The 18,284-nt window shown below is 37.7% G+C and overlaps 1 protein-coding gene across 1 annotated transcript in view; it reads right to left on the bottom strand.

Moving 5' to 3' along the window:
• Positions 1–11,889, bottom strand: part of MUSK (muscle associated receptor tyrosine kinase) — a 91,985-nt gene extending 80,096 nt beyond the window's left edge. The window contains exons 1-2 of the mRNA XM_059926537.1: positions 11,709–11,889; positions 72–198 (exon numbers count right to left, since the gene is read on the bottom strand). Of these exons, the coding sequence (XP_059782520.1) occupies positions 72–198; positions 11,709–11,787 (206 nt within the window). The 5' untranslated portion in view covers positions 11,788–11,889. The remainder of the gene's footprint in view (positions 1–71; positions 199–11,708) is intronic.
• Between the last annotated feature and the right edge of the window lie 6,395 nt (positions 11,890–18,284).

The raw sequence follows: 18,284 nt of genomic DNA, 5'->3' as shown, positions 1-18,284 counted from the left end.
TTACATTTATGACAAAGATAAATCACAAGGCAGCCTTGGGCATTCTTGCTGGAAAAAGGCAGAATACTTACTTAATGAGAATTTTATTTCTGGTCCAGGAAATTTCAGGCTGAGGATAGGATTCCACTGCACACATGAAAGTAGCCACTTCTTCAACTAAGGCATCCACTGTCTCAAGAGGAGTGGTGATGACAGGGGCTGAAAGGAGAGGAGAAATCAAACGAGAGCATTCTACAATACTGTTTACTAACTCTTCTGTAAGTAATCAGAGGCCACCACATACCTGAATGAGAATGACATTTCCCCATAGTAGAAATTTTCCAAAAGGAAGGAAAAATTTTGTGCAGAGGATTTTGTTGCTACTTCTAAAGTAGGCATTTGAGAATCAAAAGAGAAGGCTCTCAGGAGAGTCGGACTTAGATTTATTATATATGGGTAGAGGCAGATCCAGGTTTTGTGAAGTCCAAAGTTATATAATTTAGGTGTTCTTTTTAAGAAAAAATACATAAAATTATTAATATAAAATGTCTGTTGCCTCCCTAACACCAATCAGCTTGAAGGGAAGTGTCACTGAAGGGAAGTCAAAGTGAAAAGAGAAAGCAATCTTAACAATTCCTGTTTAAAAACAATTTTTCCCAAATTTTGTTAAAACATATGTTTATATGAACACATTGCTAGAAACCACTGGAGGTCTTAGAAGGGGACTCCTGTAAATGAGAGGCTTTGAAGGTGAAGATTCATCAGACTTATAAAGAATTCACATGTGCATTATGAGTAGATTAGAAAAAGACTCAATACTAAAAAGACAACCCAAACAACAAATGAGCAAAGGATCTGAACTGACCTGTCTCCAAAGACTGTATACAGATGGACAGCAAGCATGTAAAAAGATGCTCAACATCATTAGCTATTAAGGAAATGCAAATCAAAACCTCAGTAAGATACTAGTTTACACACACTAGAATGGTTATAATAAAAAAGAAATATAACAACAAATACTGGCAAGGATGTGGAAAAATTAGAACCTTTGTGCATTGTTGGTGGGAATGTAAAATGGCACAGTCACTGTGGAAAACAGGATCGTGGTTCCTCAAATAAGCATAGAATTAACATATGATCCAGCAATTCCACTTCTGGATATATGCCCAAAAGAACTGAAAGCAGAGACTCAGATAGATATTTGTACACCCACGTTCAAAGCAACATTACTCATAGTAGCCAAAAGGTGGAGCAACCCAAGTGTCTGCCAACAGATTAATGGATAAACAAAATGTGGTATATCCATTCAACGAAATATTATTTGACAATAAGAAGAAACAAAGTATTGATACATGCTACAACATGGATGAAACTTGGAAACAATAAACTAAGTGAAAGAAGCCAGTCACAAGAATGACATACTGTACAATTTCATTTATATAAAATATCCAGAATAGTCATTATCTGTAGAGACAGAAAATACATGAGTGTCTAGGAATTGGGAAGAGGATGGAGGGATTAGGGAGTAATCTATGGCTACGGAATGCAGGATTTCAAATAGGTGTAATGAGAATGTTCTAAAATCGATTATGATGATGAATGCACAGCTCTGTGAACTGTATACTTTACCCAAAGAGACTGGTATGTAAATTATATCTCAATAAAGCTGGGGGTTTTGTTTGTTTTTGCTTGATGTGTGTTTGTGTGTATGTGTGTTACAAAAAGAAAGACAAAAGGAAAAGAGGCTATTAACATGGTCCCTCTCTCCTCCCACCTCCATGAAATGAGGGTCACCTGGCTTAGAAGAATTGGGGAGGAAAGAGAAGTTAAGAAGGATGAGAATGTGTTGGTAAAGGGATGCACCCCACTTCAATTTACAAATCTGTGAATCCCACCAAAACAAAGGGGTGAGGTCCTGGTCACCTCAAGGGTTTGATGGTGTGAGAAAGTGCCGGCACCTGTATTTGGGTGAGTCTGAAAATCTACCCCATTGCATAATCTGATATAAAATAATTATCATCATCACCGCTTTGTTATTATTATTTATCAAAGATTTATTTATGATTTTTCATGGAGCAGGCACTGGGTTGACTAGAAGCAAAAAGATGTGTAAAGCACATCTCTGCCTGGTAAGAGTCCACAATCTAGATGATAAGGTAGGATAGATACATAAAATGATCAGCTATAATAATCAGTTATGCCTGCTATCCTGGCATAATTGTTAATAGTACCCCCATACTCCAAAAATACCTGAGTTTGGACAGTAAATTATATGGTCATTTTAGTTAAAATGCAAGGTGCCTAGGAAAGCCAAGTAAGTAGTGTGAGCAATATTTTAGATGTAGGGTAGGGGGTGACAGCCCCATAAAACAAGAAGAAAAAACTGGCACATTGGCCATTAAAAAATGCATCCAGTATCTAAATTAAACTTGTTTTTTCAGTAAACTCAGAGGCAAACTTATTGGCTGAGAGTAAGGGAAATGGTGGTTGGGAGTGTCCACTTAGCCCATATCTCTTTCGTAAGTGTTATTATTTTCTTAAGGTCCAGTTTAAGCATCATCTCCTCCCAATCTCCCTGACTTGCTAGATAGAACCAAATGCCCTTTTCTTTAACCTTAGAACCAAATGCCCTTTTCTTTAACCTTGGGTCATCCTATATATGTCACTCATAGCGCTTGCCACACAGATGCTATTAGAATGATTTGTTTATGTCTTTGTCCCACACTCAGTTATAAAAACCTTAAGCTTTGGGTCAGGGACCATGTCTCAGACCTCTCTCTATCTGGAGGGCTAGCACACTGACTAATGTATTGTTTAAATGAACCAAACTCTATTACTGAGGCCTTTATAAAAGGCACAAGTTTTTTAAAAGGTTGAGAGAGAGTAGGTGAAAGAAGAGGGCAGAATTTTTAGGTGAAATGATGTCTTTTATATTTTATATCTAGGCAGCAAGGCCCCCCTTTTCCCAACTTTGCACTAAAATGACCATAAAAATATACAGAATGCTGTACAAAGAAATAAAGAAATTAAAAGTATTAAAGAATAGTGAAGGGCTTCCTTGGTGGCGCAGTGGTTGAGAATCTGCCTGCCAATGCAGGGGACATGGGTTCGAGCCCTGGTCTGGGAAGATCCCACATGCTGCGGAGCAACTAGGCCCGTGAGGCACAACTACTGAGCCTGCGCGTCTGGAGCCTGTGCTCCACAACAAGAGAGGCCACGATAGTGAGAGGCCCGCACACTGCGATGAAGAGTGGCCCCCGCTTGCCGCAACTGGAGAAAGCCCTCGCACAGAAACGAAGACCCAACACAGCCAAAAATAAATAAATAAATAAATAATAATTTAAAAGAAAAAACAACTCACATTATTAAAAAAAAAAAAAAAAGAATAGTTACGAGACATAAAGACAGACAGGCACTAATAAACTTCTAACAGAAGTTCCAAAAAAAATAAAATAGAAGAAATGGCATAGAAGTAATATGTAAAGGGATAAATCACTGTTCATTTTTCAAAAGTGAAAAAAAAGCAGAAGTATTCACATTGAAAGTTTCCACTAAGCATCAAGCCAGATAAAGAAAAATAAATTCATCCTTAGATACACTGGATTAAAACTTTAGAAAATTTAAGATAAAGAAAATCTTAAACCTTACTAGAAAGAAAAGATCAATCACCTTAAGAAGAATGCCAATTAGGCTAACCTGATATTATTTGGCAACAATTGATACCAAAAGCAATGGACCAGTATTTTTAAAAGGCTGAGAAAAAAATAACTGTTAGTCTGGATATCTATAGCCAGCTTAGATAATCATGTTTTTAAGTGTCTTTTTTTTTAATTATTTATTTATTTTTATTTATTATTTATTTTTGGCTGTGTTGGGTCTTCGTTTCTGTGCGAGGGCTTTCTCCAGTTGCGGCGAGTGGGGGCCACTCTTCATCGCGGTGCGCGGGCCTCTCACTATCGCGGCCTCTCTTGTTGCGGAGCACAGGCTCCAGACGCGCAGGCTCAGTAGTTGTGGCTCACGGGCCCAGTTGCTCCGCGGCATGTGGGATCTTCCCAGACCAGGGCTCGAACCCGTGTCCCCTGCATCGGCAGGCAGATTCTCAACCACTGCGCCACCAGGGAAGCCCCAAGATAATCATGTTTTAAAAAAATGAAGACAAAGTAAGTACACAGACAAATACTGAGAGTATTTACCACTGAGACCTTCTCTGAAACAGTTACTAAAAGTATATAAACTCCATAAGAAATAACTTGTACCCAAAAGAAAGGGGCCAGTGAAGAGAAACTGTAGTTAGCATAGATGGTGGTAAAATATAATTGCAATTTTAGACACTGTGGAATATATATTTTTTAAACTCAATAATTTTTGTGTTTAAAAAAACAGTGGAACTAGAATTCTAGACAAACAATTATAAGATGAAAGTTTAGGGAAGAAGTTCAGCAGATTGTTAAAACATTCTAAGTTCTTTACTGTAAGCAGGAAGATGACAGAAACACTGAATAACTGTAAACATGGGGAGAAAATATATGGTTAGAGACATATTGTTAAAATTTCATTAATGCTTACCACTAAAATAATAGATTAAAAACCAAAACCTCCAGACCAGCAGAAGAAAAAGAGACTAGAACTGTATCAATTAAAAAAAAAATGATGAAGAAGCAGAAAAGGAGGATAAATAAGCCAAGAAAAGGTATAGTTAACAGAAGACACAAATTAATGTGGAAGAAATATGGCCAAATATATCAGAAATCACAATAAACACCCATGGTATAAACTGATCTATGGAAAGACAGACACTATCATACAGGATTAAAAAACACAAAAGACATGCCTAAATAAATTAAAACAGAAACATTGGATATAAAGAGAATGGAAAATACATATGAAGTAAACACTACTCAAAACAAAGTGATAAAGCAATAAAGTAGTACTAAGTACTACTAAGTACTAAGAAAAAATGGAATATAAGGTGATAAGTAAGCCTTTAAAGAATGAAGAGAAATACTTCTTAATGATAAAAGGAAGAATCCATCAGGAAGATACAACAATCATGAAGCTTAATTATTTAAAAATATAGACTCAAACAAAGCCCAAACTAAAATTAATATTTCCAGAAGATATAACAATGAAGTAATAGGCTACTAAATTTTTAAAGAAAATTACACACACACACACACACACACACACACACACGAGAGTGGAAAAATGAATGAGTAGCAAAATGTTATAATCATTTACCTCCTAGTTGTGAGCATTATGTGTAATTTTGTATTTTTGCTTTGCCATACCTTACAGCAAAGTATTACAGGAAAATACTATATGATATTTAAAAATATGTAAAATTAATATATATTATCTTTGTAATAAAAAAATTATAGGACATAAATCAGGCCACAGAAATGTTAATTTTCCAATGCAGTGGAAGCAAATTTGTAATTGATAACAAAGTTTGAGAAAGTCAATCTCTTAAGAAAAAAAGCAGATTTTTCTAAACAACTAATGAATGAAGTAAGCAATCAATTGCATAATCACATAGATATTGAGAGATTAAAAAACAAAAAATATTATAGTAAGGTCATAGGTTGCAGGTAATGATGGGCCCAAAGGTTAACTGATAGTATTGAATGCTTTCATTGCCTGTTGAGGAACTAGACGGTAAGAGGCTCTAGCACAGGACTTGAGTTCAAATCCCTGCTCTATCACTTCCTTCTCAGCTCCACTGACTCACTTAACTAGTTGCCTTGACATCTTCAGCTGTAGACGGAGATAATAAAACCACCGCATAGGCTTGCCATGAGGATTAAGTAAGTGAATATACATAATGCATTTAACATTGTCCATGGTCCATATGGAACACTCCGTGTTATTTGATTCTATAATTTAGAGACAGAAACCTGAACTGTTCAGCTGTTCTCCCGGTTTCTGTATTACCTGCAAATTACCAATAATACTTCTAGGAGTCTATCCCAAGGAAATAATCCCCAAATGGAAAGGCATATAGATGAATTTCACTGCACAAAAATAGATTAATTGTACTAAATTGTACTAATTGTATGAAAGTGGAAGAAGAGTTAGGCACACAGCTTTGTCTTCTAGCTGTGGTCTGCTGGAGCTGGCTTGTACTGGCTTGCAAGAGTCAAGTGTTAATTTTTCAGAAATTTAACAAGATAACGGAATAGAGCCATTATTAAAAACTAAGTTATATAAATTTGATTAGATAAATTATGTTAAAAACAAAGTAATAATACTCAACATTTATCACTTTCTAATTATTTTTCTATATTTTACTATTATCTATGTTCTTGCGGTTATTTACATCTAATGTCTGTAGAAATTGTAGGTGTGCTACTATACATCTCCTCCCAACTCAGTGTTTGTTGGTACCTGGGTATTGGCTGTGACTGGAGCATTTATACTACAGCAGTCAACAAATGTAACATATCAGGGCCTTTTTTCCTCAGAGAGGCAAATGTTCAATATATATTAGCAACTGTTATCTAAACAGGATACTATTTACACAGTCACTGCAAATGGTAGTTTGAAGATATTGATAATATAAAATATGCTCATACTTTAGTGGCAGGGAGCAGAATTGCATAAACAATTTTATTATGATATCTTTTTTTAGGATATGTAGAAAAAAATGGAAGAAAATATATCAATATGTTAACAGTCCTGGAAGTGTGGGTGATTTTCTCTTTTACACTTTTGTATATTTTGTGTTTTCAATATCATTCTTAATGGCCGTGAATTATTTTTACCCAAAACCCCAAACTTTATTCATCAGTTTCTTCTCATTCAACATACAGATGCAGAAGTGACAGAGTTAACAGACATAATATTATCTTCCCAACGAGGCAACACAAACTCTGTTGAGATCAGTTAAGATCAAAGAAGTAAATCTTAGAATGTCTTGATAAACTTAGACATGGAGAAATACATGAGCTCTTACTGAGAACAGCTTCCCTTAATGTTCAGTGGCATGACAGTTTTATGTGAGATTTGACTCTGTTTTTAATAATTTTAGCATCTAAAACTGATTAAAAACCTGCTATCAGCCATGCATTATACTTTTCATTCATGATCTCATTTATTTATCACAACAAACGAAAAAGCAGATACTTTTATTATTCCCACTGGCAGATGAGGAATGAAGGCGACGAATTGTTCAAAAACTTGTCTAAACAAAACAAAAGCAGGAAGTGATAGAACTGAACTTCAAAGTTAAATTTGATTGAAAGTACCTATCTTTTAACTGTAAGCTATACCATGTCTTCAGTGTGGTACTACTTACTCACAGAAAGGGAAAAAACATGATTGACATCAATATCAATATCAATATCTATAGGCAGAGTATAGTCAGTTAAGTCCACTTTGCCCATATTCCAAAATTATCCAAACAAATCTGCTTTCAGATTTTTACTGGCACAATCACATAGTTGTATTTAATGATATTTGTTGACTCAGCAGACCGTCTCCTGTTTGCTTTCATTCTACTATCCAGCTTTCATCTCAGCCAGGGCCTGTTTAAACTAGGACACTATTTCTTCCCTCAATCCAAGGACCACATGAACAACAAATACATGAAAATAAACACAATGCTTTTCTGTACCCAAAGAGTAACTTAACTTGAATACTAGCTGCTGAGAAGGATATGATATTACCCTTTTATGGGCTCTAGCACATGGCCATTGACATACCAACTTCTGAGTGACCAGCTGCTGACTGACATAACCAAATGACCGAATAAACAAAGAAGTCAGGTGTATTTGCTCCTTTCTGTTCTAGTAAAATTAGGGCTCAGACTTGGAACATATTCATGCTTTTCTAACATCATGAATACAGTATTGTTTTTTCAGTATGACAAAACACTTTGGTTTCGGAAATTTTTCAAATTCCCCAAAGAAAGAGGATGTTCATATCTTAGAAACTGACACATTTATTCTGCTGGTGATGTAATCAAACATAAGTTATTTTTTCTTATGATGTTTTTGGAACTTGTAAGGTTCATTGATCATCTCAATAATTATTGTTATCTCACTTATTAATACTGTATCATTAATTCTTTGTCACAGAACACACTCTTGGTCCTTGCCTTTGGGAATGACACTGGGGACAGGCAGGTAGGAATTCTGGGTCAGCCTGTTAGAATTTCTGAAATGACCTCTCCTGGGGGGCATTCCTTTGGGATTAAGAGATGATTTCATAGGGACTCATCTAAAATATGCTCGTTCCCCAGAAGTGATCATGCCACCAATCATTGACAATCCTTAGCATAGTACATAACGTTATAAGTTGAGCACTGGTAGGTCCTTCATTTTAGGAGAAAACTGAGGCTTACAGTGACTACATGCTTTCCCTAAAGACACACAGAAAGGCACTGGGGACTAGAAAAGGAACTCGATTGTAGCATTCTCTTCCAGGCCTGCAATATTCTTGTTTCACTTTCTTCATTATTTGACCTAGACGACATGGTATGTTGCCATATAATCTCAGCTCCCTTACTCTCTAGTCCTTTAGCTGCACTGACCCTGGAAAGTACCAATCTTGAACTAATCCAACCAGCTGTCTTCACTGCTCATATGTTCATAAAGTATTGTTGGATAAAGTGAAACAACAGTGGATCAGGACCATGATGGGCATGCAGTCTCCAGCCCCAGCGGGTCCTCAGCAAGGACATATGGTCCTTCTACATTCTCGGATCCACTTCTCTCATCTTCCAGAATGGAACCATTTCCTTCAGGTCCTCTAGTCATCCCTTACTTGTCACTTTCCCCCAATAATCTCACGTCCTATTTCACTGAGAAGTTGCCTACTTCACCTTTCGAAATATGGTAGAAATCTTGCCATTTCTGCTCTTTTTCTGTTCTTTAAGGTCAATAATATTTAAAGCAACTGTGTTTCCGCAAACGTGGAATGAGTTACTCTTTCAATATACGTTAGTATAAAACATTCATCCAGGACTTGGTGTCCTGGATTTCAATGACAGCTGTGCCTGATCTGACTTAGTCATGTGTCGAATTTGTGAATTCTATCCCTGTAGACATATGATTTAGAAGAAGAAGTTACTAAAATATGCCTCAGGTTAAATCACTTGAGACTCAAGAACTTCTAGGTATGGTAGTTATGGGGTAATTTTAAAACTGGAATTTGGACGGGAGTTCTTTGTGCGTAGCATGTTAACAAATTCAGGGCTGCTTACATGAACTCCTATACTCCTCCAGAAAATCCCACTATACACTTAATACTCCCTGATAAAGCGTTAAATATTATTGAAGAACGTGGTTAAGGCGAATGTTCAATGAAATGTTGACTATTTTCATACATGACAGTTTATAAAATTTTCCTCCTTATGGTTTGATACTGAGCTCATGATTGAAAGTATTACTAGTTGAAATGATTCAGAAAGATAGTGACTTTTCCCTTTGTCTTTGAATATTAGGAATATCAATTAAATTAAAACTATAACAATACACTATTAATTCTACAAAGTTGGTTATTAATTTTATTGAGGAAATCCCATGCTGATGGTTGGAAAAGAACCCACGGAATACTCTTGCAGTATTTTAATTGTGTCAGTTTATTTTGTGATATATTATGCTGCAGACACCTTGATTCATTCACGATAAAGGACTTAGGAAAAAGGTATACCATCTAAAAAGCCTCTTCCCATTATTGCCTTCTGCCAAGAATAGAGAAAACAACTAGAGATATTTTGTGTAGAACAATTTCATTACTTTCAATAGTATTAAAATAATCGCATATTAATGTGTTTTTTTGTACCAATATATTCCATGTACTTCAACATTTAAAATTTTAAGGATTGTGTTTTCATGATAATGTTTATTCTCAGAACTGGTAAGTGTAGTTAATGAATGTTTGCTCTTCCAGGCCTGGTGTTTTGGCTAAGGCTGGTGTTAAACCCATATTAATTTAGATTTTACAATAATACTCAAATACTCTCTTTGAGTAGGCTAGGCAAAAATATTGTTTTAATTTTTTGATTTTACAGTCTAATTAAAGCAGTAAATAAATTATGAACAAATAAACAAGGTTGGGGTAACAATCTGGCTATTTTATTTAGAAGTCGGGCTTTTGGCTTTGTTACATTCATGCCACCGTTTTTGAAGTTTTCAAAATAAACATAGTGTGCTTCACCTGTAAAGTTTGGAAGCTACAAATCTTCTCTTTCTAGAATATAAATTAGGAGGTTGGGTTTGGTTTTTCTTCGTGCACGAGATTCTAATTTGAACCAGAAAATCAATTGTCCTGCTCCTTGTAAGACTGGATTTCAGTAAATTTTAGCATTTAACCATGTCATTTTTATGTAACTTCATGGCTTAGAATAGCACAAATAAATTTATAACAATCCATAAGTCCAAACATCCAGGTGCTGCCTTTCCGGACATCCGTTGTATGATCAGGAAGTATTAAAATAATCTGAAGCCAATGTTCAGTCTTTCTGGCTATTATTAGCTATTTGGAAAGATCTAGATTCTCTTTTATCTGGGGCTACCTTAAAGTATTAGTTGACAATCAGACATTTAAATACATTTGAAGATACCGTCCTACTCACGTAAAATAGAAAAAGAAAGCAACAAAACAACATAAGTCTATGAAATCTGTTTGTGAAGAAAGCTGTATCTTGTTAGCATGTGAATTTTGACCTTGTGCTTCCAGAGATTCTAATGAACCACAAAATCTAAGCTATGTTTCCCATCTACATACAATATATTACCTTCACTTATCTATACAATACAAGCCTGTTCAGTTCTTTGGTAAAGTAATATGAAGGGAAAATAATTCTTTTGAGTGTGTCATAAATCACAGAACCTTTTTTTACTCTACTGTAATACATTTAATTTGAAAATTCTGTAATATCATTCAATCTGCTTTCTCGTGTCTTTGTAAAAAGATTTCAATGAAGCCCCCAGTCACTTCACAAGTCACCTATTTTCCTATCTTTCTTCCTGATTTGAAATACCCTAGTCTCAGTTTCATAACACGCTGGCCAGAAACTGTGGACATTCTTGCTACTGCAACAGGTGTTTGTCAGTTTCTTAAGTTGCTTTCCTTTCCCCTGAGGTGGTGTTATTTCCGGTACATTCCAAAGGCTCTGAAAAAAACCTTTCACAGTCTCTTGCCAAACCAAATCATGGCTCCAGCCTCTAAGTTATTGAGAACCCATTGTTCTTCAGGCTTTTATCTTATAGGCACTTGTGTGCGTCTTTCTCTAATTCCAATGTGGGAGGAACTAAAATATTGATTAAGAGTTTTGCAAAGCTGAAACTGAAAATGGAAATGATTTTTGTTCAGAAGCAAACACTCTGGATGTCTGGGAGTACGGTTGATTATATTCCTGGCAAACCTGATGTGAAAAGGTTTTCATCATCCATTTAGACCACCCTGAAGTTTGACATACACATAAACAAACTGACCTCGATAACTTGCAGTCTACCTGCTAATGCTTCCCCTATAAGTGAGGCCTCCACATGCACTGAATGGCTGAACTTTTTATTGCAGAACTTAAGCAGGGGAGGGATAGCAGTAGAATGGAGACCATCAATCAATTGCTTATTTATACAGTTTTCTCCCTCTCCATATACTGCACCCCTACTTCACCAAGTAAAACCCAAGCGTGCCATAATATCAATCAGTCATGATCGGAACACACGCATGCACCTCAGAACTATGATAAGGCAAGAGAAGACAAGATTGCTCAAACCAACCTTTTGGAAGTTTCTCAGTCCCGCTGAAGGCAACCAAAGTAAGAATATGTACCAGTGGAATGTTGACAAGCTCTCTCATGATTAATCCAGGCTCAGGCAGCAGAAAGTTCTTTCTGGACAACGCAAGGAAAATGCCCCTCCAGTTTACATTTTAAAGCATAGTTTGTTCCAAAAGGGTCGTCTGCTAATGACTGTTTGTGTCAGCAGCTCCACTGACTCTAAGTATAATCAGGAATTCTCAGACTTGGCTGTAATGATGGACACGGCCAGCTGGTGAGTATCCACTTAGGCCAGTAATGCAAGTGTAGGGCTGGAGGAACAAGGGAAAGAAAATCCCTTTAGAATCCCTTTTAAGACAGTGGTAGAAGGACAATACCAGATGCCTTTTGCAACCATCACTGGATTCCCCGAGGTATAGTTATCCTGGTCTTCTGAGTCAGCTCACCATCCCTCCCGCACTCACCCCAGAACCCTGGGCATATCTAATCATGACTCCTCCCCATTTCTCACTTCCCCCTCCCACATCCATCCCGTTAACAATTCCTACAGATTGCACCAACTCGATATTCCTTGATTTCCTCCCCTCCTTTGATTCCAGCTAGTCTCACCCTATCCCAACCTCCCTTTCAGACATTCATCTTCTTGGAATGACAGTGGTAACCTCCTGTCTGTTCTCTGTGCCTTGTGTCCTACTGTCCTCTAATCTCTTTTCAGATCACCTGCTCTACTCAAAAGTCTTCGGTGGCTCTTCATCACATAGAAAAAAATATTCAAATCTAATATGACGTAGGAAGCCTCGCTGGACTCTGCCTACCTGTTTAGCCCCATCTGCTACAATCCATGCCTCTAGTTTAGTATTTAGCAACCTGGTTCCCTGTTTACAGCCTTCCTGCCTCCATGAATTGTTCCTACTGTTCTCCCATCTTGGAATGCTTCCCCCTCCTCTCCACCCAGTTAATACCTATCTCAGCTTGATCATCATCTCCTCCTGGGAGCCATCCTTGACCAAAACTCCCACATCTTCCCAAAGTTGCATGAGGTTTACCTCCTCTGGGCTTCTCTGTCATTGGACTTACCACATGGTTTTAAGACTTTTTTCCGCTTGTGTTGGTGTCTCCCTCATTCTTTGGCTTCATGAGTCCACAGGGTCAGCAGCCATGGACTGTCAATTGCAGCAGATTCTTCCAAAATGTTCTCCTATGCGAATTGCCTTTTCCCACTGGAACAATGTGTCTTGGAGACTTTTCCATGTTAATGTACAGCACTACCTCATTATTTCTATTGTCTACACAGATTTCTAAATCGTGGATGTATGATGGTATATTTAACCATGCCCCAACAATGTATGAGAGAATCCATTTCCCCATACTCTCATCGACACTTACCTTTGAATTTTTACATTTAAGTAGAATAAAAAGGGTATGTCATTGTTTTAATTTACATGTATTCCACTCTTACTATTGGTAATGAGAATTTTTCATCTGTTTGTTATTCATTTTCCTCTTCTGTGGCTTTTGTCTATTTTCCTCTTAGGTCATTTTTCTTTTTCTTATTAATTTATAGGAGTTTTAAAAACTACTCTGGATGTAAATAATTTATATCATTGGTCCATTGTATATTTTGCAAATATTTTCTGTGTAGAATAGCTCTACTACCTAGCCATAGTGATTGCTTCAGAAATGGGCTTAGGGCTCAAGCTGGTTTACGGCTCAAGGTCTCCATGGTATTTTACTGGACCTAATACAAAATAAGCTCCTCTTTCTTAGATCACCACCTGTGAGGACCAGGAAAGCCAAGGTTGCTGGAGGCTTCATGCTTCATTAACGAGAAATAGTGTGCAAAGCCAGAACGATCCATCGGATTTCCTTGTTTTTGAAATTAATAAATTCCTTTTTATTTTTTTTTGCTTGGCTAATATGAATTTGATTCCTTAAATTGCAATCAAAATAATCCTGATGTAATTTTAATAAAAGAGATATAAATTTGGTGTGGTTTCTGCTCTGAGAATATCCTGCGAATGCTACATACTTCGTGGGAAACTTTGACATTAGCAGGATAAGCACTTTTTTTTTATGTGAAATTTAGGAATCAGCAGGATGAACAGAGTGGCTGTGGTTCCCATAAGCAGCACTAGGGAAAGCACAGGGTTCCAGAGATTTGGGTGACTATAGATTTATGAGCTAAAATTAAGCTCAGGATCACCACCAGCTGTTAATAAAGGGAAGTCCAAGGTGAGTGATTCAAGGGGCCTCTATTCAAATGTCCAGGAGGAGGATTTGGGAGTGAGCACTCTCCGTCCTCTTTCCCTTTCCCCTAAAGTATAGAACAAGCACTGATGGTGCCCATTTTGAATCCAACAGGAATTGTACCCTCTAGACCAGTGACCCCAGGAAATTATCCCCTACTTCAAATTCCACCACACCCTGAGCCTGAAGGTGACAACAGTACTGTGCGAAGCTAAGGGGAGACAAAACTCTGTGGAGGGAAAGCCAGAATGTGTGGCTGAGGGCTGGTTTAAAATGAATCACTCTATTTCTGTTTTGCATATAAGTTCATTTGTATCATTTTTTTTTAGATTCCACATATAAGCGATATCCTATGATATTTGTCTTTGTCTGGCTTACTTCACTTAGTATGATAATCTCTAGGTCCATCCATGTTGCTGCAAATGGCATTATTTCATTCTCTTTGATGGCTGAGTAATAGTCCATTGTATAAACAAACCACATTTAAAAAATGATACAAATGAACTCACATGCAAAACAGAAATAGACCCACAGACACAGAAAACAAACTTATGGTTACCAAAGGGGAAGTGGGGGAGGAATAAATATAGGAGTTTGGGATTAACAGATGCAAACTATTATATATACAATGGATAAACAACAAGGACCTACTGTATAGCACAGGGAAATATACTCAATATTTTGTAATAACCTATAAGGAAAAAGAATCTGAAAAAATATATATATATATGTATGTATAACTGAATCACTTTTCTGTATATCTGAAACTAACACAACATTGTAAATCAATTATACTTCAATTGAAATAAATAAATAAATAAATAAATAAATAAATAAATAAAGTGAATCAACTGTTGGCTAAGAGAAGACCCTGGCGAGTGTGGCTTAGGCATGGACGCTGCAGCAGCTCCCAAAGTGTAGCAGCTGGAGGTTGTCAGCCAATTATGGTCCTTGCAGCAGTTTCTTGGAACCTGGATACAAAATGGCCTTCCATCCTACAATACAAGCAAACCTATTCCTTATAAAGCAGGCTCATTCAGCCACAGAGAGTGGAGACTGGGTGCCAGCCAGTTATTTGGCTTCTTTCTTGGGCATGTGGAGAGTAAATAGGGCTGATGGCCAGTCTTCCCTTCCGTAAAATGCACTCAGTCACCAGGGAAGCTTGTCCTGCCACCTCTGGTATCTCTGCTTCTTCATCTCAAGAGCTGGCCACAAGAGCAAGTAGCACCATGCTGAGCTATATCTTGAACTTGATGCCAGAATTCGACCCTACAGCGGCTGATGAGACCAGCCCCATTCCTGCTGGAGTCAGCACATCCCCCAGTTAGTGCTGCTGGTCTGTACCCTGCTCTCATACATCTGCTGAGGCTTGGCAAGGAGCCCCTTCTAATTATCACGAAGGGCAATGACCTGGTTCTCTGCCTCACCGGTCAGCAGACAGTGGTTCAGAAATGCCACATGGATTGCCCTCTCCAGAAAATTCCTGGGAAGTCAAAGGGATATTCTGGAGTTCTATTTTTACAAATGGATTTAATGTCTGATTAAATATTAGGATGGCAATTAGAGATGCATCAATATTCTGGGAACATATACCTTGTAAAATTGGGAGGGACTCTTAAAATGTTTATTCAATGAATGAATGAATTATATTAACTACCTACTGTTTGCTGAACATTCAGCAGGGATCAATGGAGCAAGAAACAATGTCTGGTGATAGAGTGAATATTATACAATAACATTAATAATTAACTAAATTATAATCTGGAGAGATACATTGTACTGTGAAATTATATAAGAACTGAGCCTGACCTAGTCTGAGGGCTCAAGAAATGTGTCTCTGAGAAGACGCTAGTGAGGCTTAAACCCTGCAGGATAAGTAAATCCAGACAACTAAACTCGGGAGGTCTGGGAGTGGACCATAACAGGTAGTGGGAGAAGAACGTGGAAATGACCCAGAACATGAAGGATGTGATGTGATGGAAAGAAAGCGGGTCAGTGTGTTTGGAGTATAGAAAGTGAGGGTAAAACCTACAGAGGCAGGTAGAGGAGGTCATTCAGGATCTTGTATATTTCAGTAAGCACTTCATTCTAAGAGCAGGAATAACTCATGGGAATGTAGATCACAAATAAAGCTATAAAAGTGAATCAGCTATGCTAAGGGGAGAGTGTAGAAGGACAGGAAGCCCTAGAACTGAGCCATGAAACATCCCACCCTTTAAAATTCAGTAGAAGATAAAGAGCCAGAGAAAGAGATTGACAAGGAGCAGCTAGCGAGATAGAAAAAAAACTGATAGAGTGTCACAAAAGGGAAGGGAAGGGAAGGGAGCGTTTCCAGAAGGAGAGCCTACTTTCCAGGACTGTTCTGAATGCTACCGAGAGGTCGAGTAAGAAGGAACGGAAAGGTTTCCATTGAATTTAGCAACATAGAAGTAATTAATGACGTTGGTAAAGGGCAGTCTCAGGAAACAGTGGAGAATGAGGTGAGAAATCAGAGTGGTATAGAGAGATGGAAGAGTGAATAAGAGGTGTGAAAATGGAGACAGTATGGAAATATGATTCTCTCAAGAAGAGTGACTATGAAGGGATAGAGAAAGTTAAGCAGCTGGAGGGAGAGGTTGGATGAAGACAGAATTGATTTTTCATTTACTTTGAAGGTGTGCTGTGAAGGATCCTGTAGAAAGAAAGAGGTTAAAGACACAGGAGAGAAAAGAGATAATAGACAATTCACGGTCTCAAGGAAACCAGGTGGATAGGATCTTGTAGTAGAAGATGATGAGGAAGAGATAAGTAGGGAAATTTTTGGAAGGAATGGCAAAGAGTTTACTGAGCCCTCATCTGATGACTTCTATCATCTCTATAAAGTAGAAGATGAGGTTGGAGAAGATTTAAAACAGTTACTCTGGAGAAGAAGAGAACACACTGCTGAGATTGTTCAGTATAGAGTCATACTGATTCTCATATACCCTGGTGTAATTTTCTTTCTCTACCAATTCTCAGCTTTCCACATAACAGATGTTGAATTGTTAGGTTTATTTGGGGGATGGGGGAAGGAAAGGGTATTTGTCAGTGATACATTAACCCAAGGAAACAGCATTCCAGAAGAGAGAATGAAGTGTAATGATAGGAAGCAAAGTGGATGTATTGAGTTAGAGATAGTCAATAAACCAGTGATGATACTGGCAGGACAAAGAAGGTAGGAAATGGACAATGGGAGCAAGCAATGAAAAGGGTGAATTCAGGGATGGGGGTAGGTTTAAACCAGTTTAGGAGTTCATATTGGGAACACAGCCCATGACCCAGGGCCATTTTGCTTATGTGTAGTTAAGCTCATTTCTCAGAGTGGAGACCAGCTCTGTAGCTGTTGCTATTCACACGAGGGGCAATGAGATTGTAACAGTGTAGATGGAGAGAAAAGGACAGATTTAGGACAAGTATGGAAAGGTGAATCAGAAGGATTTGTTCATAAAGACAGATTTCCAACTGGAAAAACTGAGTGAATATAGAAAATGGAGTATTGTATGCTAGCAGGAATTTCCAACAGGTATATGTATATCTTATATATCTCAGGATGCTGTTTGGGTCCCAAAACAAAATAGATGGCCAAATCAAACAGACTAAAGGAAGATGTACAAAGGTGTAAGGTATTGGGAAACTACAAGAATTAGTGTGGAAACTGTAAACCACTAACAGTCGCCCTTTGCCATTTCTAGGCCTAAGGGTTTAAAGGGCAGAAAAACATTTACTGGAACCTAGAGGCAGAGATGACTCTGTTGAGAGAGAGCTTCCTAATAGGAGCGAAGACCTTTGGTTGAGGGATTCCGCCAGCTCGTGAGAGTGCCTTTGATTTCTGCAGATTCTCACCATTAGCCAAACCCAACAGGAAACAAGAGGGCAAGAAAGTCCATTAGTAGAATTCAAAGAAGTCAGTTTCCACAGCCACAGAAAAGGGGAGAAATTGGTCTGGAGAACAAATGGAAGGACACCCCAGGAGGCCTCTTTAGGAATTCCAGCTTCACCTGGAGCACAAATGAGATAACAGATAAGAAAGGCGTGCCAGTATTCCCATTCGTTGTAGCAATTTCTTTTTGAATCATTCAATCATTATGTCATACTTCACCCACCTCTCTAATTGTTCCCAAAGATTGATTACACTGCTTCTATATCAACCACTATTTGCCCCTTTGAAATACATCTTCGATACTACAGTGTGTTACAGGGGCTTTTCCAGACTATGGGTCTACTTCTCTGGCTTTTCTAGACTATGGAACAAAAGTATTCTCTGAGGCCTCTAACCTGTTCATATCCCTGAATTTAGCACTTCTTCCTGGTT

This window comes from Balaenoptera ricei, chromosome 6 (assembly GCF_028023285.1).
Source record: "Balaenoptera ricei isolate mBalRic1 chromosome 6, mBalRic1.hap2, whole genome shotgun sequence".
Taxonomy (NCBI): Eukaryota; Metazoa; Chordata; class Mammalia; order Artiodactyla; family Balaenopteridae; genus Balaenoptera; species Balaenoptera ricei.
The sequence above is the reverse complement of the archived record's forward strand: the minus strand, read 5'-3'. Positions and strand labels throughout refer to the sequence as shown.